Genomic DNA, 27,661 nt, shown 5'->3' with positions numbered 1-27,661 from the left:
ATTGAGATGAAATCATGAGGTTTACCCAGGACTGATACAGAAGTGCGGGCAGATCCTTCAATCACATTCTCAGGCAGATGTATCTCTGCTTCCTCTATCGGTGTGTTTCCTGTGTACAGAATCAGGAAGTCATGTTTACAACAGAGTTACTGTTCAAAGTCACCAGGTGGCCTGATCTTCAGCACATATCATTACATTTTGTTTAAGTGCTGGATGAAAATTTGGTACATTTTATGTACACAGTGCACTCCACTGCTAACTTTCAGCATTTAGGTCATTTCTTTATTTAAACTTTGTAACTGATGGAAATCATACTGACCTTTTGGACAAAGAAGCCCGTTGTACGTCTTTGTCATCTCAGTTCCCTCAGCCTGAAGAAAATTATCTTTAAAATGAGTGAAAATTAAAAATGTTTTTCTCGTCTTGTATTTATGGTACTGACCTTTACAATGAGAGATTTGGTGACAACGTCGATGCGACCTCTGTCCGGTACGCTCACAACCTCATTATCACATGACACATGGGACGCTACGGCCTCAGCAGACACAGTCACATTCACAGCCCCTAACAACAGCAACACAGGTCACCTTCTTTATCTCATTAAAATAAAGCTTCCTGAGGTTATTTTACAGATTTTCTAGAAACTAGAAGGAAATGCGTTGGGACAAAAGAAGACAGTTAACTGTGATTACACTAGATCTAAAACTAGATCTCTAGATTTAATGTTGGTTCTAAATCAAAGATAACGTCTAACTGAAAATTTTACAGCATCAGGTGTGAAAAACATGAGGTAGAAAATAAATAGTCCAAAATAATTTCAGGGTCCTGCTGGAGGCTGAGGTAATGTAAGTCATAAAAAGTATCTCGTCAGAGACGACACTTTTAGGGCCACATACAATAATGTCAGTTTGGCTCAATTTAGAAAACTGCAGGTCATCCTTAACACATGCCTGTAGCTAAGTAACTGATTCAATTCCGTTTTATTCATACTGCGCTAAATCACAACAACAGTCGCCTCAAGGTGCTTTATATTGTAAGGTAGACCCTACAATAATACATCATCTGTTGCTTCTGACTTCACTAACCGATTAAGATATAAATCATTGGGATGGCAATGAAACTGCAAGCAGTCTTTTGTATTATATATCATTATATATACTGTCTAAGGGACGCATACATAATGGAAATAATTGATGAGAATTGAAAGGCAGGTTACAAAATGATTTATAATTAGTTAAAACAGCTGCATTAAGTAAACCATGAGGATGGAGGCAGCTTCTACCCTCAGACTGGAAGGATAGAAGTGTGAAATCTAGACCTTGCAGACCCAACAGCTGTGTCCCAATTCAGGGGCCACATCCTCCTGAGGCCGCATTTGAAGGCCGATTACGTCACAGCTACACGCTGAAGGCTGTCCAAATTCAAAGGCTGCTCCAAATGTGGCGACAAATGCATCCTTCATTTCCCCAGATTTGAAGGATGGGTCGGGTGTGTCCTTCGTGGCCCACCGTATCCCAGAATTCAAAGCGCGACCAAGATTTGGCTACTCAGGTTAGACATGATCAGAGACCGTGGCTCAGGGGATTGGGAAGCTCATCTGTAACCGTAAGGCTGCCGGTTCGATCCCCCTGCTCTCTCTGTTCTGGTCGTTGTGTCCTTGGGCAAGACACTTTACCCTACTGGTGTTGGCCAGAGGGGCCGATGGTGCTTCTGTCAGTCTGCCCCAGGGCAGCTGTGGCTACAACTGTAGCTTGCCTCCACCAGTGTATGAATGTGAGAGTGAATGAAAAGTGGAATTGCAAAGCGCTTTGGGTGCCTAGAAAAGCGCTATATAAATGCAATCCAATCCATTATTATGATATACAAGTCACTTAGATAAATCAAAAATGTTACTGTTTGGCTTTTTTCAGTGTTTTATTTGTTCCCGAGTAAATCGGTTTGGCTGAGATTAAAGTTATAGTTTTCACACAGCTGAATAAACGTCAAACAGAAAACTGATTGAACAGAAATGTGAGATAGTCGAGAATTTACTCCAGTGTCCTGTTATATTTTAGATAGCAAGGAGCACACAGCTGAGTTTATTAAACCCCACCGAGACAGCAGTGATGCAAATCTGAAGGCTAAACTGTCCAATTTCACAGCCTCGCACTTCTGGTCTACCCGACCTTCTAAAGACCCGACCCACGTAAACCGCGAAGGCCGGGTCCTCTAAAGGATGCGGCCTAGGAATTGAGACACAGCTAATAATTCTTTCTGCCCCACTCCCAACACAGGGGTTTATAGTCTTGCTTTACCTCAATTTGCAACTGTGCTCGTTGGCACATAAACAGGCTGTGTACTCAGTCTGCCACACACGGTTTCCTGACAGTGTTGAGGACCAAAGCCTGATTCTCACCTAAGGCTGTTGGGATCATGGTCCACCTGAGGGTCTTGCGCTCGTTGGCACACAAACAGGATGTGTACAGATCACCAGAGAGAGGCGTGAGGGTGTAATCTGAGGACGGCCCAGGAGTGACAGTAACCTGTACGAGGAACACAGACGGTATATTTTAAACTAGTTCAACAATCTCACGGCAACATTTAAAACTGAGTTCAAATGTGAACACATTTTTTAAGCATCTAAATGAATGCACAAGTTTGCTTTTATGAACTCATGCTGAAAGTAGCCTTTATTTTACTTGGTTACTTTAAACATGCCCTTCCTAATCGTTTCCCTCCATCTATTTTCTTACAGCTTCCACACTAAACTCTGTTCTACAAGGTGCATGAGCGCACAAAGAAAGGTAGAGGAGGGTTGGTTGTGTAAAGACGTGATTGGGCGATCCTGTTGTCAGTGCTTGCAGGTGAGCTTGTAGGTGTTGGTGAGCAGGGGCCCTTCAAGAACGGCCTGTATCCTGTATAATTACATTGCCAAAGAAAAATCTTTTCTATATAAATTTTGCTTAGAAAGTAATGTTTTCAGTATGGTTTTCCTTGGCTATGAACAGAAATGTATTTAAACACTTTAATCATTCATTACCATGATGCAGCTGGTCAGGTAGTTAAAGACAGTCGCCTTCAGTTCAAAGTGCTCCCCCCGGATGATAGAGTAGGGCATGGTGAGTTCAAGGAAGAAAGGTTGGAAGACTTTCATTTCTTTACGAGGAGCCAAACCAAAACCCTGAGAGGACAAACAGAAAGCCTCCGTCTCCCAGGTGGTGATGGTGTCTGGGACAGTCAGGGACACGTCCCTTTTTCCATCGTCTCTGAAGTAGCAGATACACACAAACATATTCTATAACATTATAAAACATGTTTGTATGTCTGTAAATTACTTGTATAACAGTACAGTTACATCCTGCAGTGTGAATTGCTTGTATATGTTGCATTGACAAAGTAAAAGAGCTCCGCGCTGCTGAAGAAAAAACTCACAATTATTCTATTTTCATGTTATTCATGTGTGCAAAGACACAGCAGAAAGTTCACATGGGTTTCTAAATGTGATCGTATATACTTTTTAAAAATGGAATATGCATCAGATCTCTTCACAACAGATACTTACCCAACTTCCACCAGATCCCAGATCCAAGTCTCAGGGAAGAAAGAGCGAGCTGTCTCTATTGGTGGAGGAAGCTGCCCAGCAGATCCCAGACTACTTAGTCCATGTACGTGATAATCTCTAACCCGGGGACTTAACCCCGAACCAATACCTGAATAAAAAAAGAAAAATAATTGCCTGTTTTCTTTTTGGTAAATACAAAGCAAACTGTATAGCCAGACACAACACAAACAAGCGAATGATTCACCGTAGGAGACAAGATGAGAGCCATCATGGTAAAATTTTCCTTTGAACTTGAGGCATGAAGGCAATCGAAAAACCAAGTTTGTCGCCATCTTCAGTCCGACTTTCTAGATATTTCAGCAGCAGACAAAGATCAGCAAAAACCTGTGCAACAACAAAAACTATTGCATTTACATTATGTTTGACTGACTCACAGGTATACATGTATTTTACCTGGAAAACTGCATAGGCGTCATTTTGCTCTTGACTGGGGTACGGCAAAACATATCTTTTTGGTCTCACATTAAGGCATTCTTCAGCATCTCGAACCTCATATGGGATACCTGAGGATTTCTTGAGTGGGAGCAAGTCAAATATCTGAAAAGAAAAGTGCAGTTCAACAAAACTTCCAAACATTTTTTGCCTGCCTGCCCGGTCACATTTGATCCACATATTTTTTTTAACTGTTACATGTAGTACTGGTGTAAATACGAGTACAGATTAGGCTTAAATCAATTGCTGATTATCTAAGAAGACTTAAAATGATCAAGTTAGCAGTAAGTGTCCGCAGATGTGAGGTGTTATAGTTGAAGTATCTGTTTACCAAATTTTACAGCAGTTCTACAATTTTACTATAAACACCACATTGTTCTTACTGACCTATATGGCTACAGTAAGTCTTCTCCATTTGAAACTGTCTCTGTAGCTCCTTTACCTCACTAAGTCTCACTTTTTCCAGGTTTTGCTGTATGTTTAACATCAACAAATACTCACGTATTTGAGAAGTTTTGATGCAAAGTTAAATTCTTCTCAAGTAAAGCAGACACTGACTGGCAGGTGATACACTTACAGATTGTTACATGGTTGAATTATTTGCTAAAAAAAAAGTCATGATCCTGGATTTATCTCCATGCTGAAATATTAATTTGCCCAAAAGGAATTAATTTTATAAGATTAAAATATTGCTGTCTGCAACCACATGAGCAACAAGTGATCCTGAAACATACATTTAACCACACATGCATATGTAACCTTGTATTATATATTATTACTGTTTAAAACAGTTGAATGCAGGACTGCCCAAAGAATACTTATCAGGACACAAGTACCAGAGCGAAGGCGTGAGCTGTTGGTAACTCACAACACTACGGGCTCTGGAAATAAGGGATGTGTCCATCTCACTGGTGTTAATATCAGCAGTTACCTTATCTGCATCCAGAGTCTTCCCAGGCTCCTTGATGAGAACGCTCTTGTCGATGGCACTCACACCACACAGAGAACGTGGCAGGGCCGTCACCTGCATGTTGGTCTCTTCACCTGGGATGGCTGAAGACGGTGAAAACTCCACTGACACCTGACACAAAACACTCGTAGATGTTACTGTGATGAGTCCCCACTCACTGCTAGCTAAATGTGCTGTTCATTGTGGTGAGTGACAAATCATAAGTCCCAGTGGGATGGCTGTAGCCCAAGCTGCACACTGTATGAATCTGTGTCAGTGTTAGATAGAAAGGACTTGCATCATCATTGAAAAAAGTGCTTGTATAAATGGTAGTGAGCGAATGAGGTGGTATAAAGCACTTTGAGTCCTCAGGTAGAGTAGAAAACAGCTGTGGAACAACCAGTCCATTTACTGATGCTATAAATCCTCACGTGATTTAGCCAACTGGAGATGACTTTGATTTGAATTTGACTGCAGACAAATGACACCAAACACACAGCACACCTCTAGAATTACACTCACCTTGTTGCTGAAGCATTTTTCAGTAGAGAAGTTGGCACTGTGGGCAATTACATCCTCACTTGGCAGGACAGCATAAGCCACAAGCTGGAACTCTGGTGACATCTCAGGAGACACTCTAAACTGAAAGTTCACCTGGCCCTCAGTCACTGAAACAAAGGTCCATACATACATCCACAGATCAACAAAACAGGCCAAAGTCCATGCTTGGCTGTGGCATATGTGGAAATATGGGAATTTTACCCGATCTGTCTTGCACTTGAACCTGTGTTTGTCCTTGCATGGTGACAGCTCCTCTGGACAACACCTGGAAGATAGAAATCATTTAAAAAACAAGACTGAACTAGCAATGATATCTGTGGACATCACTACCAGTTAAAAGTTTTGACACACCACCTCATTCAGTGTTTTCTTTTTATTTTTTTTTTATTTTAATACTTTCTACATTGTAGGTGAAGCAAAGACAAATATATAAATAACTCTAAATATGTTTTATGTTTTAGAGTCCTCGGAGTAGTCCTCAGATGGTCTCTACATGCATGGTTCCCACTGTGAAGCATGGAGGAGGAGGTGTGATAGTGTGGGGGGCTTTGCTGGTGACACAGTTGGGGATTTATTCAAAACTGAAGGCACACTGAACCAGCATGGCTGCCACAGCATCCTGCAGCAACATGCCATCGCATCATTTATTTTCCAACAGGACAACGACCCCAAACACACCTCCAGGCTGTGTGAGTGCTGTTTGACCAAGAAGGAGAGTGATGGAGTGCTGCACCTGATGGCCTGGCCTCCAGTCACCTGACTTAAGATGGTTTGGGATGAGATGGAGGGCAAAAAGGCCAACAAGTGCTCAGCATTGTTCACCAAATGATTAAATATGTGTTCATTCATAGTTTTGATGCCTTCAGTGAGAATCTACAATGGAAATAATTCAATTTATTTATACAGCTCAAAATCAAAAAAACTGTCACCTCAAGGTGCTTTATATTGTAAGGTAGACCCTACAATAAGGTTAATAACAGGTATGATTCGATGCAGAGAGGTCTATTAACACATAGTGAGTGAGAAAGGTGACTGGAAAGGAGAAACTCAATGCATCATGGGAATCCCCGGCAGCCTACGTCTATTGCAGCATAACTAAGGGAGGATTCAGGGTCACCTGGTCCTGTTAGGATGCCTGGGTCGTTGACCCAGGGTTTTTGGGTTTATTATATTATTTATAATTTCTAGTCTTTGGGTTTTTGTTAGAGTCATGTCTTATGGTTTGTCTCGGTGTAATCCTTAGTTGCTGTCTCCCCTGTCCGCCATATCCCCGTGTCCAGTCAGTGTCTGTGTCTGCCCTGGTCCCACGTCTCTGTTCCCTCTGTAGTGCCTGCATGTGAGTCTGTGTCTTTTGTTCAGTCTGTGTTATGTGTTTCATGTTTTACTTTGAAGGTCTGTCTTATCTCAGTGTGTTCAGTTTACGCTTCCTGGTCTCGTCAGTTCTGATTTGCCCCAGCTGTGTTTCCCTCCTGTTGTCCATTCCCTGATTGCTCCCTCTATGTATTTAAGCCCTGTGTTTCTTTGTGCCTGTGTCGTGATCTACCATTCATTTTGCTGTGTGTTCCGTCTGCCTGTTTCATGTAAGTTTATTTTGTATTTTCGGGGTTTTTGTTACTTTTTGCCGTCCAGCATTAAAGCTGAGTTTTTGAAATACACTTTTGCCTTCGAGCGTCTGCACTTTGGGTCCTCCTTACCACCACTCCTGCCTGCACGCAGCCTTAACCTAACAGGTCCAGCCCTAACTATATGCTTTAGCAAAAAAAAAAAATTAAAAAAAATAGTCATGAAAATATGGAAAAACCATAAAATAAGTAGGTGTCCAAACTTTTGACTGTAAATTGGTGCAGTTTTGTGGCTGAAATTCTGATATCTTATGAATTTTAAAAGTTGCTCGTAGAAAATTGTCTTCAGACCTTCAAAGCATCCTCAGGCCTAAAGGATAAAATCAGCCAATGGAAAGGAGTGAAATAACAGCTCTTAGTAATTAAACTGTTTAAAGACAAGTTACAGACCCAATTTTGGGTCTGTAACTGTAAACGATGTACTATAAATCTCTCTGTTCAATTTGACTAGATCACTAATTTATCTTGTGACAGCTTTACTATGTTGCTTTATTTGCAGTACTAGTACTTGTCTTTTGTTATTATATTTTTCTAATTCTTTATATGTCTCTAGCATCTGTTTCGTGACCTAACTTGTTCATACCCAGTGTAGCTGTCATAGTGAAATGTGTTTATTTGTTCTCAATTTTTGTGATTATAATGTTTTTTATGATTATAAAACAGGGTATTTAATCTAAATCCCATGTTGTATTATTGCCGCCTACTGATGGAGCTGAGTATTGTGCTTTGGAGGGATGTTCAATTAAGGCGCATATGCCACCAGAGACTAAAGACTCGAGCCAGACAAACAAGCTAGCTTGTGAATAAGGAGGAAAAAATATGAACTACAACTGCTCACAAATGTTTTGTAGAAAGGCACACGTGGTATGGTTGTGTATTTTTGTGTGTACGTTTTTTTTTTTTGTTTTTGTTTTTTTTTTGCGGTTATAATTTTATTTTGCTGACACAATATGTGTTTTCATTTCTTTTTTCACTGTACTTTTTCACGGTGTTTGCTGGTGAAGACGAGATTAAAATTTTGGTTAAACATCAGTTGGAGCATGTCCCTTTATTCTACACCAAACATCAACAATAAACTTCAGGAGCAGTTACACCCAAGTTAGAGAAAGCTACAAACTACTGCTGTGGTAGCCATCATATCCGTTTGGGGTTTTAGGCTGTGTAGCAATCAGGGTACAGACCCAAATGCAAAACTCAAGACACAGAAGTGGGAAGAAAAACAAGTGGACGGTTTTTCAACACAGCAAGTTCAAGATAGTCCACTGGAAATACTAACTAAGGAAATACACTTCTAGGAAAACTGGAATCCCAGGAAACAGTGTTTGGGAACAGGAGAATAAACAGAACAGAGAGGAAACACCTGTGGAACACTGCTATAACTCAATGTGGAAAACAAGAGAAGATGCATAAAACAAAGGACTGGAAAATAAAACAGAAAATAACTAAACATGGAGTCACTAAAAGACGAGACTTGAAAAGTGCAGGAGAAACACAGGGAAAGCACGATTAACTGAGAACAGAACCCAGATGACTAAATCTACGAAGGCCTAAGAATATAAACCATTAACAGAGAGAGAAAACTAAGGATATCATCAACAAACGACTAAACACTGAGGCTAATTACTAAGCTGACAGAAAATGATGATGGACAGAACAGAGGAACCAGACATGAAGTCTGTGAAACCAGCTTCCAGTTTGGATTCAGGAGACAGACGCCCTCCCTAGTTTCCCTTTTTGCTAAAGCATATAGTTTGGGCTGGATCAGGTATTTATGCTGAAATAGATCGAGGTTGCTGGATTCCTATGATGGACTGAAAGTTTCTTCTTCAGTCATGATGGGCGTTACAACAGTACTTTCTTAGCAAACACACAAAAGGTCTGGCCATGGTGAACTTTGTAGTAATGCCATAAAGTGACAAGCTAAGAGACAACTCACCAGATAAATGACATCCACAGACCCCGGAGACTCTCCCACTATAGTGTAGTTGACTGATATGTCTTCTTCTGCGTCACAGGACACTGGTTTGTCCTTCTTCTGTACCTCTAGAGAGCTGATTGTTTTAATTTCAGGAGAAGACGGCTGGAACATGGATAATGTGTGAAATCCCCTGTCATAGTGTGCAGTTCTGTATCCTGGGTTGCCCACTGTTGGTGTCAGGCTTGCCTAGTTGGAGATAGGAAACAAAAATTTAAAAAAAACTTATCTAAAAATAACATTGGACAATTTATAAGCAAGGCAAATGTGGAGGAAGATGACTCATAAACTGTTTCAGTATAGCCACTTTTTACTGTGTTAGATCTTTGGACATTTGAACCTATGAGAAACCAGTCGAGGTTTCAGGCTGCTGTGCATTAAATTACAGTGTTGTTTCAGTGTACCAGCTCACATGGAGTTGGATATCCCCATCAAAGTTATCAGTGCTGAAAGAAAATGAGGCCACACCGTTGCTGTCAGTTGTCAGATTTTGTAGTGAGCGTGTTTGCCACATTTGTCCCGTGAACAGGTAGACCGGTGCATCACAAACTGGTGTATTATTGTGGTACACTGCTCTGACCTGTTGACAAACACACAATGCTCTATCAATGGAAAATACAAACAATTTAAATGTGCTTTGTACGACAAACTGAGCTGAAAACAACATTTTAGGCTTACTTTTCCTTCCACATCAGATCCCCGTTCCCAAATCTTGGGCACGTTAATAAAAGACACTTTTCCAAGGACGTAAGAAATCGTGACTCTCTTCTCTTGTGGGAGTGAAACACCTGAATATAAAAACATTCACGTTACAATATTGTGAATGCCTTTTTGGTTAAATACACATTAATGTGTCATTTTAAAGGAATAACACAACTTGCCTGTTCCCTCTTCTTTCACTTTGGCCCTGATATCCAGAACATCTTGAAGCTTTTCGTCCATTTTAGTAAAAATTGACATGTTGAAGGAAAAAGTTGCACAGCCAGTCTTGTCTGCCTGGAAAGAATAAAGAAAGAAAATCACTGCTGTGTGCGATACAATCTTACTAGAATAAATCAAAATTAGAATCAAATCTCATTCACAATCAAATCTATAAAATATATTAAATGTTCAAACTAAATTAAATGTTCAAAAATGTAGAGTGGGGGAACAAAAGTCTGGAGGGCTCAGTTGTACTAGACAAAAACAGCTGAAGGAACATTTTGCAACTAACTATGTTACCTGGCAACAGGTCATTCAGATAAATGTGTATAAAAAGATCGTCATAGAGAGGCAGAGTTTCTCAGAAATACAGATGGGCAGAGGTTTACAAATCTGCAAAAGACTGTGTCCACAAATTGTAGAGCAATGACAGAATAATTTCATTAATGAAAAATTATCAAGATGGGGAATATCTCATCATCTGCAGCGCATAATGTCATCAAAAGGTTCAATTGATAAGGCCGAAATTCACTATCGGATGCCTGCAGTCTCCAGGCCCCCAGGCAGCGCTGCATTGAAAACTGTCATCATTCTGCCACTCAGATCACTGCATGGCCTCAGGTATACTTCCACTGCCACAAATCCACAATATCTGAACACAGTTCACCGTGTCATCCATAAACGCAGGTTAGAGCTCCAAGCAAAGAAGTCAAACGTGAATATGAACAGGAAACGCTGCAACGGAGCAAACGCAGCAAAAGACTCATTGCCCCGAAGTAAATCCTTTGTACCGGTGGCAATAAGAGTGTTTAACTCTTCCTCACTCTGTAGGTGATTCTCCTGAGACTATTCCCTATATTATTCTGTTCCCTCCCAGACCGTGCAATATTACCCAAGAGTACTTATTGAATATTTGTTTCATCCCCCATCATACGCTCCTACTCCCTTTAATCTATTGCACAATACTTTGTCACTTTCTAGAATCGCCTGCACTGATAGTTAAGTTATTTATTCACCAGGATATAGTTATGTATATTACTTCGTTAGAGTTGTCCGATACTATGTCTTGCACTATCCTACTGTATATTACTGTACACTATTCTCATTGTATATATTGTATATCTTATTCATCTGTTCCTCTGTCTCTCCTGCTGCTTTGAGCATGTACATGACAAAAGTATTTCCCTCGGGATAAATAAAGTTGTTCTTATTCTTATTCTTTTATTCTTGCATTCTTAATCTGTGCTCAGATGATTCAAAATGTGAAATTCTTTTTGGAAAACACAGACGCCATATCCTCCACAACATCCAAGATGGCGGCGCACACTGTTGCAGCGGCTTACGGCTCTCTGTCTCAGTACTACTTTCTTTTGTTTAGTTTGCTTAGTTTGTCCGTCCTTCTTATTTCTTTTTGCACTATCGGCTCTGCTTTCAAAGTTCGCTACACCCGCCAGGGCCTCATTAACATCGGTGACCAGCACCAGACATGTGTTTCATGAGACTTTCATCGCACGCACTACATCCTAGATCACATAGCGAGACCAACGGGCTCCCCGTGGATTGTTATCTGATCTAAGCGGCGGCACAGATGGAGGAAGAGGAAGCAAAACCGAGGCCGCAGATCCGGCATCATGCTGAGGCTAAAAAAACAACCACACAAGCCACCTCTGCTGAGCCTCTATCTCTCCAAAGCCAGATCCCTTATAAAAAAAACGGATGACCTGGAATTCCAACTAGAGGGAAATCGCTATGTTCGTGACTGCTGTGCCATGATCATCACCGAAACCTGGCTTCACCTGGGAATACCCAATGTTAGCGTGCAGCTAGCAGGCTGCACTCTGCTCTGCTGGGACAGGACAAAGGACTCCGGTAAAAGCAGAGGAGGGGGTTCCGTATCTATGTGCATGAAAGCTGGTGCAACAACGGGACCAGAGGAGAGAACACTCTAGATCATGTTTATGTGATGCCCACAAGTGTATGGTCACAATTGTAATTTTTTTGTAAAACATTTATTGATGTAAAAGACCTGATTTTATGGTGGTATTGCACTTTCATTTTGACTTATGGAGAATGTAATTGCGTGGCATGGCCACAAGGGTGAGATAGTGGTGAGTGCGATAGGCCGTTGCAACGCTTCTCTGCCTCAGACAAGGAAGAGCCTGCAGACCGAACGCAACTGATGTCTCCTGTCTCTGCTTTTCTGTTAAAAAAACAGGTTAGTAGTTCAAGTTTGCTCACTGCAATGCACATGTAAAGGCAAGAAACCTTTTATTGTCTTAGTTTAAAGACCACGAATGTTGTTTTCACCGATTGAAAATAAAAGCTAAATATACCGCCATTTGTAATGGAAGCCGCCATTTCACTCGTAGTCTAAATAGGCAGCGGGTCTTATTACCTGTTTTATTTTGTGACAAATGCAGCTCTTAGACAATTCTTTTATCCTGACATTATTTGAAGTTATAGTTGATTAGAACCTACCCAGTTCTTATGTGTCAAATGTAAATAGTCTGATGTGTACTGTTTGTGGACGACTGTAAACTGTTTGTGAGCAATGCTAGAATATTTTTGTTTATTGTTTACAAAAGTAATATATTGTTTGAATCTGTTAAAGTATAAAGAAAGTATAATGGCGACATAAACAGGTTAATTGCAGTGTTAATGGTGCTGCACAGAAATGTTTTTGATGCTGAACAGCACTAGAATGTGGTTACAGATTTATTGTAAATAAGGACACTCATATACAATGATTATATTGTAAGTTTATTCTTGCAAGAAAGCAAGGTAACCAAAAGGGTTTGACCTAAGGACCTGATTGAATGTGTTTGTGTTGTTAAAAGAGAAAGGTGTATGTCTGAATGAAAAGAAAAGTAACTGTTTAATTCTGTTAATAAATCAGATGAGGAAGAGCCTGCAGACCAAACGCAACTCATGTCTCCTGTCTCTGCTTTTCTGTTAAAAAAACAGTTTAAAAACAGACCCCATCGAAGGCCTGTAACATTTACTCAAACATCAAGCATGCATACAGAGCCATACCCCCCCCAACCTCGGCCAGTCCGACCACCTCTTCCTCCTGCTCTCCCCAGCCTACACCCCCCTCAGACGCACTGCCAGGCCCACCACGAAGACTGTTACAACCTGGCCTGAAAATGCACAAACTACAGGACTGCTTCACACAGACAGACTGGGACATATTTGAACACCAGGACCTAGAAACTTTCACAGGATCAGTACTGGACTGTATCAAGTTCTGTATTTTAACAACGTGACATTGTTAAAAAGCATTTTTGGTTTGGTTTGGTTTTCCCAAACCAAAAACCTTAGATGACCAGCGAGGTCCGCTCACTCCTCAAAGCCCGCGATGCCGCCTTCAGGTCAGGTGACAGAGCTCTGCACAGGGCTCCTTGAGCGGACCTGAAAAGGGGGATTAAAAAAGCCAAGACAGACCACAAAAGGAACATCGAGTCCCACCTGTCCAGCAACAACACACGGGAGGTGTGGCAGGGAATACAAGACATCATCAACCACCAAGGCTGTGAAAACAGAAAACCTGAGTGTGCAGCTGGCAGAGGAAATAAACAGCTTCTTCGCCCGCTTTGAAACACCACAACAGCAGCACTCATCTGCCTCAGCCCTGCTCCCATCCTCATCTGGTTCCTGCACCGCTCCACTCACTGTAACAGAGCACGATGTCAGACGTGTGCTCCTAGCAGTGAACCCCAGGAAGGCCGCCGGTCCAGATGGATTACCTAGCAAGGTGCTAAGAGCATGTGCACACCAGCTCACCCTCATCTTCACCAGACTCTTCAACCTCTCACTGGATCAGGCAGCCATCCCATCCTGTCTAAAATCAGCCACAATCATCCCAGTGCCAAAGAAGTCTCCCATCTCCAGCCTGAATGATTACCACCCTCACGCTGGTAATCATGAAATGTTTCAAGAGACTAGTCCTTCAGCACATCAAGGATTACCTCCCCCCAGAATTCGACCCCCACCAGTTTGCATACTGCGCAAACAGATCCACAGAAGACGCCATCGCCACAGCCCTCCACGCTGTGCTGACTCACCTGGAACAGCAGCAAAGCTACAAACGAATGCTTTTTGTGTACTACAGCTCAGCTTTCAATACAATCATCCCAGACATCCTCATCACCAAACTGGTCACTCTTGGCCTCCCCCCTCTCACATCTGTCTGGATAAAGGACTGTGTGCTGTGTGCTGAGCCCCCTCCTGTATTCTCTCTACACCCATGACTGCAGTTCGACCCACAACAACAACCTCATCATCAAGTTTGCTGATGACACCACGGTACTCGGACTCATCTCAAAGGAAGACGAGGCAGACTACAGAGAGGAAGTCCTGAAGTTGGCAGCCTGGTGTTCAGAAAACAACCTGGGACTGAACACTACGAAAACCAAAGAGGCCATCGTCGACTTCAGGAGGTAAAGCACTGACTTGGGGGGGGGGACACCTTCCGGTTCCTTGGTGTCCTCATCTCTGCTGACATCTCCTGGACAGAGCGAGACTTTACAGTGTAGTCAAGGCAGCACAGAAGATCATCGGCCACCCTCTCCCCTCCCTGATGGACATTTATTCCTCCCGCTGCCTCAGCAGATCAGCAAACATCATCAAGGACAGCTCCCACCCTGGTTTCAACATGTTCAGCCTGTTTCCCTCAGGGAAGTGCTACAGGTGCATCAGCACAAAGGCCCACAGACTCAAAAACAGTTTCTTCCCAAAGGCCATAACCACCCTAATTCCTCGCTGGTGGAACCCAAACAAACACGCATTAAGAGGCTCTAATGCCTGTGTCTTAATCTCGCAGCGCATGTCAGAATTTAATATGAAGGCAACAGGCAGAGTGTTATAGGCATCGCCCTAAAGAATGGGCAGTGTAGTCCGTGCTGCAGGGAGAATGGACTGCCATACCTGTTATGTGTCTGTGAGCGACGGAGGGAGAAAAAGGAGAAAAGTCTGAGCTGTCATCGAGCAGAAACGGGAGCTGGAAGCATGTAAATATAATAATAACCACTGCAGCCAAAAGCCCAGCTGTAAGTAAGCTATTAAGACTCGACTGTACACCGTGTTCGTGTTTTCCTCTGAAACAATAAGTTCCGTTGGAGCAGCCCTTCAACGCCTCTCTCTGTCTCTTGCAAGCAAAGTTGACCCAGACAACAAAGCAAAGCTAGTTTTCAGCTACGAGCCCGACACGGAACCCAACATATTAGCCAGAGGTCCCTTTACTACGGTTCGGAGCCGCGGACCTGTTTTATATACGCACAGAATAGTTTTCTATACGAGATCACTGCAAAAAGTGCAGCCTTACCTAATGTCCACCTACTGTTACTCATTTATATTAAGATTTAAACATCTAGTTGGTATTGGTATGGCGAGTAACCTTCAGTAACAGTAATAAATCACAGCAATAGTACATTCATGTAGTTGTAAAAAGCATGATAATATATTAAATAATCCAAAGTATTCAGAATATATTACTCTCCTTGAGTAACGTAATAGAATACGTTACAAAATACATTTTGGGGCGTGTAATCTGTAATCGAATACATTTTAAAAGTAACCTTCCCAACACTGAGCACATTGTTAAGCAGCCTGTAGCCAAAACACATCCTTTATTCCAATTTCGTTCTTTGAGTCTAAAACAAACGCCAACAACAGCAGGGCTTGAACTGATGAAAGCTTGCCTGAGAGAGTTCAGGCTGCATTTCCATTTGTGTTTGCATGTGTCAGTAAACCACTGCTATTTCCCATGTACATGGAACATATAAACAAAGAGGAGTGGCTCAATATTTTTGCACTGTACCGCATTATGATGCCATAATGTGGCCTGCCAACTACTAAAATACTGTGTATATAGCACAAACAGACAAAACAACACTGTACTGTACCAGTAACTCAGTAAATCAGTCAAAATTGTTCAAATCTTTGGATATGTGTATATTCATTCAGCTTGTTTAAGTGTCACAATCTGATCAGAGTATTTTTGAAGTTTTCTCACAGAAATTGTATTTTTTTCTGTGACAGACATAATGAGACACACCACTTGGCTTAGCCCTACCAGTAATGCTAATTATCTAGCAGGTATTAGAAGCACCAAAACAACCTTTGCAGCCATTTAGGCCCAACAATAACCACTTCACTCCTTTGGAGCTGACATGTCCATCCAAGAAAGATCAGTTGATCAGTCACTAAAAAATTCAAACGCATGGAGGAAACAAGTATGAGCCGGTTTAACTGGGTAGAGCAGGCAACCCGTATGCTGTAATGCTAATGCAGTGGATGAATGTACCCAAAGAATCAGAGAAAAAAGAGAAATATATCCATAACTGTACCTGCTTTGTCTCTGTGTGGCAGGAGCCACCCATCTGCCATAGGGCCATAAGATCGTAATCGTACAGCGATATACTAAAACTGCTATACCTATTAATAGGTCGGCACACATTGACTGTAACACGTCCTGGTACAGGCTGTCCATACGTGTACCTATTTAAATAAAAATAAATAAACATTATGAGTCGAGTTTGCTCTCCAAACTCCAGATTTTACAATACATAATTTGTCCTGAAAGAACTTTTCCTTACTTTGCACACACTTTAGCTTCAACGTCTTCCTGCCCAATAAGCACTTCTTCAGATATATTTACTGTCACATCATATTTGGGTAAAACTGGGGAAAAATATGAATGTCAGCATTTACACTCCATTACAACAAAGAATTTAAGAATAAATAACAGTAACTTACCATATTTCTCCACTTTGAACTTGTGAGATATATTCCTCTCACCCATTGACACAATAATCTGGTACGGTCCCTCACGGGCCTCAGTGTCCAAGGAGTAAGAAAGCTGCAGTATTCTGCTATTGGATGTTTCATTTAGCCACTGTCCAATCCTGTTACTATTAGGATCCTGTTAAATCAAATGACAGTGACACCTAATTCAAGATTCAAGATTGTATGTAGGTGTGTCCTCGCTGTATCTTTTAACACATGCAAAATTTTGGATAAGCTTGACACTGTACCTGTCATCATGTTAACTTTTTGTACAGCAAAACATCAAATTGCTATGCCTTTACATGATAAGTAACAATATTTGCAATATCATTAAAGACTGAGGATATTTGAGCTAAACTGATCCACATATTTCTTCCTGAAGTATAACTAAACACTGACATTTGCATTGCTACATACACCAAACAATGAAAACTGAGTCAAAAACAGTACAGCATGTGTAAATAGTAAAAATACATCAAAGTTGTAGTGATTAAAAATGGCTGACTTCCTCTTACCTGTGTATACTATGTCAAACTGTCTCCACTACAAGATCAGAGCCACTTTGATATGTGCCCACTATGGAGATGCACAGAGCCCCCCTGTCTCTATAAATTTAGAGGGACTTAAAAATGACCTGTCTTCATTTGTAGCCAGCTTAGTCCCCTTGTGAATGTGAAGCACTTGTTTGAAAATGTTTAAAAATTAAATAATATAAAGAAACCAAGCTGTAAAGACAGGGAAGCTGTGGCTGTGTTTATGGAGTCATTAAATCAAAATTATTATTACATGCGAGGAATCAAGTGACAAAAAGCTATTGCATACAGCCCTAAAAATCCAACAACCCTGCAAAAGATGTTGTAGTGAAGTGACTTTAGTGTACAGTTTGCCCTGCTTCCCTGCTTCCAATGAAAAGGCAGATGTAAAAACACAATAATTCTTTTGAACATTTGTTTATTTGTTCATTTTCTATAATACCAATTAAAGGAATAAAAAGCCGGTAATGCCATTGTCAGCTATGAGTCACAGGGCTTTCTAACTTTACTGGCAGTGCAAAGTTGTGGTGACAGCAGGGCTTGACTGGTAATCTGGTATTCTGGATATTTTCCTGTTGGCTGTAAGACCAGTACAACTCTTAGTTGTCAATATCATTATACAGGCTTACAGGCTGGCTGGAATGGCAGCTGCACCTGACCCTACGAGCACTGACAGCAATCTCTCGGTGTGTTTTTTTGACCACTACTTTTCACTTTTACTTAATAATATTTTAAAGCAATGCTACTCTTACTTGAATAACATTTTTGGATACTTGACCCACCTCTGTATATATGCAACCCAATTTGTCCAATGTGAAACGTTGCACTGTCAGTGACTTTGAGTAATACTGCAGAAGCAGCGTATGCAAGCAGTGAACAGGGAACAATCAAGTCTGACTGACTCCATGTGTTCAGCATTGTGTTGATGCATTACAAGAGAAGTAAAAACCTTTTCTGGAGATATTCTCTTACCTGAAGTTCAATGACATCATACTGAAAGAAAGAACCACAGACAGGCGGAGTTAAGAAATTGTTGTGTAAATCACTGCATGCCAATTCTAAACAGCATTAATAACACTGTTCAAAAACTCACCAACTGATTGGCCGGTCGCATCTTATTATCCATCGTAACGACTCTAAAATTCACTGTGAGAAAAAGTTTAAAGAGATTATCTCTCTGTTTCTCTCCTTATACTTTAAAAGAAAGGTCCATTAGGGTTGGGGCCATGACTGCTAAAATTAACAAAATAGACACATAATTAATTAACTAATTAAAATTGAAATAATTAATTAAATATCTAAAAAAATGTATTATTAATTAAATTATGTATTTTGTTTTTCAATTTTTAATTAAATATTTCATGGTTGCTGTGCTGCAGTGCATCGTGAATTAATCTGTCACTGCAATTTATCAACAAACACAACATCTGATTTTTACCCTACATAGCAAGTCAATACAGATCTCAGATAATGGACTAATGGTGGTAACGTGGACAGACCGGCCAAATACTCGAAGGTTACACTACATAAAAATATTCAAAACATATTTAGTGACGCGGCAAGTATTTCAAAATACTGCTTATGGTGTAGCTCCATCAGGTCCAAATGAACTGTGTGTATTAAGCAGGGCACACTAGATAACCAAACACCAGGCCAAAGCATTACTTTGGACTCTGTCTAAATTGTCTCTGTTTGATGGGTGACAGATAAAACTGATTAATGAACACTGAAGAAGAGGAAACATACAATAATTAATTAAATTGAAAATCATTAATTGGACAGTTAAATAATTAAATATCCTTATAAATAATCAAAATGAGAAATAATGAATGAAATATATAACAAGGTCATTAAATATGTGTTGGAAACTGGAAATTAGACATAAATACCTAAATATCTGTTAGTGTACACTCAATCATCCAGGTAAGGAAAACCCCCAGAGTTGATTCTGTTCATGTGGACGTTTTCAGTGGGAGAAACGTTTCGTCACTGATCCAGGTGACTTCTTCAATCTCAGATGACTGCAGGTTTCCTCAATCGTATAAACAGTACATTTGCATAATGACTGACACAAGCACCACTGACTAACAATGGGCTGTTAGGTTCTGCACACAGAGGAAGTCCAAAGCAGAGCTCTGGTATCGTACCCAAAAGAAAGTCATTGGTTCAGGGTTTCCCCAAATTCAAATTCTTTACTGTCCCACAAGGGGACAGCTTTAATCATAGTAGGTGATGAGCTATAAGAGGACTTCCTAAAATCAATAATCATGTCTTTAGTTTTTGACACACTCAGTGAAAGGAAAGACTCATCATACGAAGCCACAAAACCATCTACAACCTGTCCATGGCCTGACTCGTCCCCCACAGGAAGACTGACGATCACTGTGTCATCAGCAAACTTCAGGATGTGTCTGTTTGTGAAATTGCTGCGACACTCATTTGTGTACAGAACGAACATAAGGGGAGAGAGGCAGCACCCCTGGGAGATCCAGTAGAGGCGGAGAGCACGTCAGAAAGTACATGATTCACCCTCACGCATTGTGACCTTAGTTAAAAAGTCTGTCAGCCAGCCAATCAGACTAGTGTCAAGTTTAAAATGATTGTAAAGCCTGTCAGCAAGTAAGAAGGGTTTAATTGTGTTGAATGCCGATGAAAAGTCAGCAGATAATAACCTTGCATGGGTGTGAGGGGCCTCAAGATGCTTATACGAGAGATGCAGGCGTCTGACAACAGCATCCTCCACACCTCTCCCTGCTCTACAGGCAAACTGGAAGGGGTCAAGATGTTGTTCAACATGCATTAAAATCTCCTTAATTATCTTCTCAAATGACTTCATCACTAAAGAATTGAGAACCACAGGCCTAAAATCATTCGATGCCTTAGGAGAACTGGCCTTAGCAACTGGAACTGAAAACATCCAGATGAACAGAAACTTTTTCACATGATTTAAATAATTTATTACATTTTTTAAATGAAGTAATTAATATTTAATTAATGTCTATTGTATATATATATATATGTCTATATTTATATCTATATCTATCTATATATATAATTTATTGAAATTTAATTGATATCACTAATATCACTAATTTATATTTTAATTAATGAGACATTTAATTTATTATCTAATTATGTGTTTCATACATTTTGGCACCCGTGGCCCTCCATATACTTCACTCATGTTTTTTTGTACTTTGAATTCCATGTTTGAACATAATTATTTAATTGTGAACAATAAAACTATTAAAGATAAAACCATTAAACTTTCACATAAAATGAATTTGACTCTGTAATCGGGGACAAAAAATAAATCATGTCTGAGTAATGCCCCTTAGTTTATTCCTAAATTAATCTCAATTACTGTCTAATTCTCCATCACAGCGAAGGTCTCAAAATGGAAAATATAACTTGGCCTTTGCTCTTTGGGGGAAGTTGTGCACTCTGAGTATTCTGCATGTTTTATTTTGCATTACTGTGAAATACAACTACATACCATTCAGACGTTGTCACTGGCTGTCTTTGTTGCAATGTGAAGTTCTTCATTAGTGTGAGCTCAAACATGAAGCTTGTGAGAATTTTTTTTAAATAGTTCTGTTCGACTCAAAGATCGACTCAAAGTGCAAACAAACATCTCGGTCAATGGACGTTTAAAATATGGTGAAAAGCATTTGCTATATGAACCAAACACTTCACATCAATCACTGTATGTGTGTCCAAATTTTACACCATAAAACTTGTTATACAAATTGAAGATGGTGGAGCAGCTGGTTCATGATGATTTGATATGGAATGAACTACATGTCATATATAAAATAACAGCACATTGTTACCTTTTTGTCCAGGGAGGTAGATGGGTTTGTCTGTTTGGATGAATGTGAAGGTATCAGACGCTCGGATCATCACTTTTCTGACTTGTTTGGAGTAAAATGTGTCTCCTCGTACCTCCACCTGAAAGTCTTGCACCTCCTTTTGTACCAAAGGAGCCTGGGACAGTGGGATATTTAGATAGTCATTTAAGCCAATAATGCTTGCTATAAAAACTAACAAACACACTTTGTGTGTGAAAGTGCTGGTTGCGGACCTCAAACTGAACACAGGTTTGAAAGGCCTCATTTGACGTATGTGTGAATAAGGTCGTGTTCTTCTCTCTCGACTTCAAAGTGACAGTCATGACCAGAGTCCCAGTGGGCTGTCGGAGAGTTGCACAGAATTTGGCCTCAGCTCCAGCGTCAATAACTGCAGGAATGGCCACCAGGTACTGGCTGCATACAGCATTGCACATACAGCAGTTACTGCAGTGAACAACTTACACAGACAAAAACACGCTGAAGACAAACTCACGGTTCAGCCACTGCTTGATCCACATGCATCCAGCTCAGGAGGACACAGAGAGTGCAGCTCAGGATCCAGAGACGGTCCATGACTGATTGTGACAATCCTCAGTGTCACCTCCTGCTAAATATTGGCTGACACAGATCGTCCCCACCCACATATACTGTAACAGCCACGTGTTTGAAACGCACTCATGTACTCTGATCTCCACAAAGTCAATCACTTACACATTTACAGTTCAAAATCCAAATCCTGCTTTCAGCACTGAACACTAAACTATACACAACACTAAAGTTTGTCGTTCAGTGTAAAACATTACAGTAACATACAGTGCTCCGATTTTAACAGTGCTAAATCACCTCCAAATTTAATTTGGCTTTCACAAAAAATGTTATTTCTATTCTGTATGTGTCCATGTTTGACTTAACATCAGTGCTGGGATACACCGCTGTAGCCTGTAACTACTGATATTTTCTAAAATCACTGGGAGTTACAGTAGGTTTAACTCCCTTTACCCAGCGTGGGATGTCTGACTGTGCCATGTTTTTGACCTTATTTTTCAGGAAAGACTAAACAAATGTTTGTGTAGTGATAACAGGCTCAAAAAGAGCTGGTGGATTCATCAGTGAAGGCACAGTCTGCTATACACACTTTAAGACAAATATGACAATGTTTCTGTAAGAATTCAAAATGAATCATGTTAAACAGCTATTTGTTGCACTTTGGTAAACAACACAGATCATAATTCAGCCCACTGAAATAACTGCAGTGACAGTCACACTGCTGCTGTGGATGGAAATGTAGTCTGGTTTTTAAACTGTAACATTGCTGAGAATGAGTCATTATCTCTGACCCTCTGGACCCAGCAGTATTACCCCATGTCATTCTATTTGCCTTGTTTACCCTCGATTTGCCTTTACGGGAATAGGATTTTTGTTTGTTCTGGATCACTAAGGCGCTGTGGGGGGGCATGCTTTACACACATACAGATGTGTTAATCCATAAATGTTAATACAGTTTGTTAATACTTATTAACAAATGCAGAAAATAAAGTTTGTTTAAAAACAGTTAAATGAAAGACTGGAGTCTGTACTGATATACTGAATATTTGCTGCTGTTATCATTATTAGATATTTATTATGATACATTTATTTATGACATGAGCTCACTCACAGTGAAAGCGCTTGAACGTGTGACCAAGGACCCTAAACAGCATGCTCATTTAAATTGTGACAAACTTCATAAATGTGGGTGAAAATGATTGTGATTGTCTCCAATTTTAACAGCTCAACAATGTTCTCTTATAAATTTTACTACACAAAGGAATTCTGTAATAAAGTCCTTTAAGCCAAATTAATACTTTTATGAAATCAATTTTAAAACAGTGAATGCCAAGTTTTATTTCGTGCACGTTAGTTAATTAAAACACGAAGGGTGTTGTTAGGCAGAAAAGCAGCTCCAGCACCCACATTACTGACATCCACCAGTATTACCTCATGAGGAGCTGGAGCATTTCTTAGGCACAAATGCATAACCTTGTATGAGTAACTCTGGACGAAAGCAGTGACATTAGTGATGTGTCGGTCGCGAACAAAACTCAGCTTAGAGACGATTTTTTTTTTTTTTCCTTTCTCTCACCCTCTCTCTCTCTCGCACTTTTTTTCCGCTTCACTCCGCACGTGAGCCTTGTGCTTGCGCTGAGCAGAGGGGGGAGGGGCGGTAGTTACACTGGCAGTAGCACAGGAACAGAGTAGTGATGGGAATTCCGACTCTTTCGGCTTGACTCACTAAAAAGAGCCGGCTCTTTCGGCTCTGAACCAGCTTTTCAGGTTGTTTTGTTGCTTTAATTAATGTATTATCAACAACAATATAAAATTATGCACAAAAGGAATTACTAATGTAAAATAAGTGGTTTTATTTTATTACCGTATATGTTTATATATAAAAATATACGGTGGCCCCTTGAGACCAAGCACGTGCAAACTCCAAAAAGCACATACAAACTAAAACACATTGCTTGTCACAATCTGAAAGCAGGGACTCAAGCGCAGAGCAGGTTGACGTCTCAGAACACCATTTATTTACACACCAGTGCAGTAATATATACAGTGACGGGGAAAAGTTCAGGGTTCCAGGGGATTAGGGGAAGGCTCTCTCTCTCACGCTCGCTCACGTCCTCACATCCAACTCACACACGTTCGTACCGCGGGGAGGTCACAGGTCCGGGAAGATAAACTGGAACAAGAAAGGGAGAAATCACTCACAAGTCACGAAGGTAGGGCGTAAAGGTATGAGACCATGGGAGCTGGAAAGAAAGACTAACGTCAGTAGCACAATCATCCAGCGATGAGAGGATCTGTGGCCCAGCCTCAAATAGTAGATTGGTAATCAGCTGATCGCCAACAGCTGTGTGAGCCAAGGGCGGGAGCCAGCTGTGAGCTCCGCCCAGGCAGAGAGGTAGAGGAGAGAGAGTGAAAGCAAAAACACAAGTGTAGCCTTGTGAGGCCGGCTGGGCAGGCACGGGGACCATGACATTGCTAGCGTTAACTGAACTTCCAAAGCACAGCTACGTAGATCACTTAAATTACACAATTGAAAGCATATGTGTATTGTTTGTGTATTTATACACAAGCACTCATATATATTCAAATAATTTTAAAAAAAGTTCATTTACCTGTTACTACCACACACCAAATCCGGTCGTTGGTACTTGCTGGCTTGTGTAGCCACTAGGTGACAAAGCTCAACACTGCCCCTAGCATCCTGGAGCACTTCTGTTGTATTTAAGAATTTGTTCGTGCTTCTGAGTTTTTACGTGTTTTGGAGTTTTTGCGAGTTTTGGAGTTTTTACGTGCTTCAGAGTTCGTACGTGTTTTGGAGTTTTTGCGTATTTTGGAGTTTTTACGTGCTTCTGACTTTTTACGTGCTTCTGAGTTTTTACGTGTTTTGGAGTTTGTAAATACTTTTATTTACTTACTCCACATAAAATGTAATAAATAAATCATATAATACAAAAACCAACGATTCACATTTCAACTTTTAACTATTCAAATTTTCAGCTTTTTCCTTTTAAACAAAATTAAAGTGAAACAACACAAAACACTGCAAACCACAGCACAATTAAATGTCAATTAAAATATGAAAACAAAAAGAAGATGCACATTCTCTGTCATATGGGCCTGCATGAAAAAACTTTCTGAATTCTTTATCATCTGCAACTGAAAATAGTTGTGGATGATTACTATACCTTTCTAATGTGACGTTGTTGTGCCTGGCTTTCTTTCTCTCTGTCTTTCCCTCCTGCTCTGTTCCTGTGCTACTGAGTGTAACTATGGCGTTATTTTTGTTTTATTTTTTTTTTGTGCCACTATTCCGAGCGCAGGTTATAAAAATTTGCAGGTGCAAGTGTTGCATTTTGAGAAGAAATTTATTTTGAGCGAAGAAAAGCTAAATTTGAGTGAACAAAATTCATTGCTGCGTGCAAAAACTGTATTTCAGTGTTCGCTATTATCCATATATAAACACAACAGCAGCCCCTCTCGCTCAGTTTTTGCACTTGTTCGCAATGTGTTGCTTGCGCTCTCAACATTTCTGCCTTGCGCACAGTAGCGGTTTTAGATACGGGCGACACGGGCGGTTGCCCGGGGCGGCATCGTGGTGGGGGGCGGCATCACTGGCATCGTCAAAAAAAAAAGAAAAATATTGCTGCCCCGACATCATGCCAGCGCATATTGGGAATGGCATAGGCACCGATCGGTTTTCTATCGCCCATTTGCTGGGAGTAAGGGCGCCCTTCGTTTGCGAGGTGCGTCTGCTGCTTGCGGCACAGGGAGGAGAGGGCGGGGCGGCGGACGATTCTCTGGCTGGCTCGAGCAGCATCTAATAACCAACTCGCAAAATAAAACAAAATAAAAACAAACCAACAAACACGAAAACACCAGACATTATGATAAATGGCCTGTATTTATATAGCGCTTTAATAGTCCCTAAGGACCCCAAAGCGCTTTACACATCCAGTCATCCACCCATTCACACACACATTCACACACTGGTGATGGCAGCTACATTGTAGCCACAGCCACCCTGGGGCGCACTGACAGAGGCGAGGCTGCCGGACACTGGCGCCACCGGGCCCTCTGACCACCACCAGCTGGCAACGGGTGAAGTGTCTTGCCCAAGGACACAACGACCGAGACTATCCAAGCCGGGGCTCGAACCGCCAACCTTCCGATTACAAGGCGAACTCTCAACTCTTGAGCCACGATTATAATTTGCACCGATGTTTTTCTATACACGAAAAGTGAGTGCAAGAGCCCTCGGTGCGCCTGCTCGCTGCTGAAGTCAAAGTAAACTTTATTGTCATCTCCGCTACATACAGTCCAGTATATAGAGAGACGAGACGACGAGGCTCCAGTTACAGCACTGCAAGTAAACAAACAATAAATATTTAAGAGTAAAAACATGAATATACACTTTAGGACCAGGGGTAAAGGGATCAATAATAATTTAAAATGTATATTTTATATTTTGTTGATTTAAAGTCTCACACACAACCCGTTTTTAAAGTTTAAAAAAAGAGAAAAGAAGAGGAGGAGTGTAGCGACTTCCACAGTCGCTAGAGGCCGGGGACTGAGCCTATTTGCCTGACGCGCTGTCAACTTTACGCAATAATGCGAGAGGTGGAATTGCTTGCTTGTTTATTAAAGTGCTTGAAAAGTTTACAGAGCAATGTGATCGGCTCGCGATTCAAACTCTTAAAACATCACAGGCTCTAATGCAAGAAGGGGAAACTCGTTGTGCTGTGGTCAACAAAAACTACGGCTACCCAGCCCTCCTCTCTGTCAAAATCAAACCAGTGAAAGACTCACTGACAACGCCCTCTTAATGTCACCGCTAGCACCCACGTGACTCCCGTTACACATCACCATAGCAACCAAACAAATGAAAACCCAGTGATCATTAAAATTCAATACATTTAATTATGGCTCCTAGAAGGAGAAACGAGCAAAAGATACAGGTAAGCAGATGTGTCATTGGATAATGGCAGGTCATGTATCCTAAAACATTAAGAATCAGAATACTTTATTAATCCCTAAGGAAATTATGTGGGTTACAGTTCCTCCAAGAAGAAATGGTAAAAATAGTTACAGTAACAGACTAAACTCCAAACAATATATACAATAATATAATATTAATTAGTCAGTGTTAATTGTTGATTTGTCCTGTTCTCATTGTATGATGAATTATGATGTCTGTTTAGTAGCCGTTTGCATACTATGCATACTCTCTCTCTCTCTTCATATGTGTGTGTGTGTGTGTGTGTGGGGGGCGCCAGAGGGAGTGTTCGCCCAGGGCGCCAAACAGGCTAGGACCGCCACTGTGTGCGCATTCAACTCTTTCTGTACACCGCTATATTTGTGCCACAAAACCAGCCAACCACAGACTTGGATGCAAAAAATCTGATTGGTTTGGGTTTGGGGGAGGAATATGGGCAGAACTTTGTGCCATCAAAAATTGCTCAACTTGAATAAAAGCTTCTAAAAATAAATTTGAATTAGTCCAATTTGAAATCCAATGAATTGGTTTGAAAGTGATCGTCACTAAATTGAATTTTATATTTTGAAAATGAAATAATTTAAGCCCAGAGTAATCGAGTACCGGTTAATAAACTCTCAGGTTGGTAATAAATGTATTACATGTATAAGAAAAAGTGTCATGTTAACAAATGATTGCCTAACAGTAACTGTTATGCTTATTGTAGCTGTAAGCTAAAAAATACTAATTTAGCGTAGTTATCCCTGGGTTCAGCTTTGACAAAAATGATCGACTGTTTCTAGTAGAATTACACAGTTGTCATCTAACATCTCTTTGTTTCTATTTACACATATATGTGTACTATGTTTGTTAATAGAGATGAAGCCAGTGTTTCTGTCATGTACTGACTAT

The 27,661-nt window shown here is 40.7% G+C and overlaps 1 protein-coding gene across 1 annotated transcript in view; it reads right to left on the bottom strand.

Annotated features, from left to right (window-relative positions):
- The window catches only part of LOC116329289 (alpha-2-macroglobulin-like), a 30,751-nt gene extending 8,932 nt beyond the window's left edge, over window positions 1-21,819 (bottom strand). The window contains exons 1-23 of the mRNA XM_039608899.1: window positions 21,725-21,819; window positions 21,465-21,645; window positions 21,214-21,367; window positions 18,474-18,526; window positions 18,353-18,373; window positions 16,818-16,983; window positions 16,658-16,742; window positions 16,409-16,559; window positions 10,022-10,136; window positions 9,819-9,928; window positions 9,553-9,720; window positions 9,102-9,329; window positions 5,745-5,808; window positions 5,505-5,650; window positions 4,965-5,114; window positions 3,995-4,138; window positions 3,786-3,888; window positions 3,542-3,689; window positions 3,020-3,245; window positions 2,396-2,522; window positions 443-564; window positions 320-371; window positions 26-109 (exon numbers count right to left, since the gene is read on the bottom strand). Of these exons, the coding sequence (XP_039464833.1) occupies window positions 26-109; window positions 320-371; window positions 443-564; window positions 2,396-2,522; window positions 3,020-3,245; window positions 3,542-3,689; window positions 3,786-3,888; window positions 3,995-4,138; window positions 4,965-5,114; window positions 5,505-5,650; window positions 5,745-5,808; window positions 9,102-9,329; window positions 9,553-9,720; window positions 9,819-9,928; window positions 10,022-10,136; window positions 16,409-16,559; window positions 16,658-16,742; window positions 16,818-16,983; window positions 18,353-18,373; window positions 18,474-18,526; window positions 21,214-21,367; window positions 21,465-21,645; window positions 21,725-21,804 (2,878 nt within the window). The 5' untranslated portion in view covers window positions 21,805-21,819. The remainder of the gene's footprint in view (window positions 1-25; window positions 110-319; window positions 372-442; window positions 565-2,395; window positions 2,523-3,019; window positions 3,246-3,541; window positions 3,690-3,785; window positions 3,889-3,994; window positions 4,139-4,964; window positions 5,115-5,504; window positions 5,651-5,744; window positions 5,809-9,101; window positions 9,330-9,552; window positions 9,721-9,818; window positions 9,929-10,021; window positions 10,137-16,408; window positions 16,560-16,657; window positions 16,743-16,817; window positions 16,984-18,352; window positions 18,374-18,473; window positions 18,527-21,213; window positions 21,368-21,464; window positions 21,646-21,724) is intronic.
- Window positions 21,820-27,661: the final 5,842 nt, after the last annotated feature.

This window comes from Oreochromis aureus, linkage group 3, assembly GCF_013358895.1.
Source record: "Oreochromis aureus strain Israel breed Guangdong linkage group 3, ZZ_aureus, whole genome shotgun sequence".
NCBI lineage: Eukaryota > Metazoa > Chordata > Actinopteri > Cichliformes > Cichlidae > Oreochromis > Oreochromis aureus.
The sequence above is the reverse complement of the archived record's forward strand: the minus strand, read 5'-3'. Positions and strand labels throughout refer to the sequence as shown.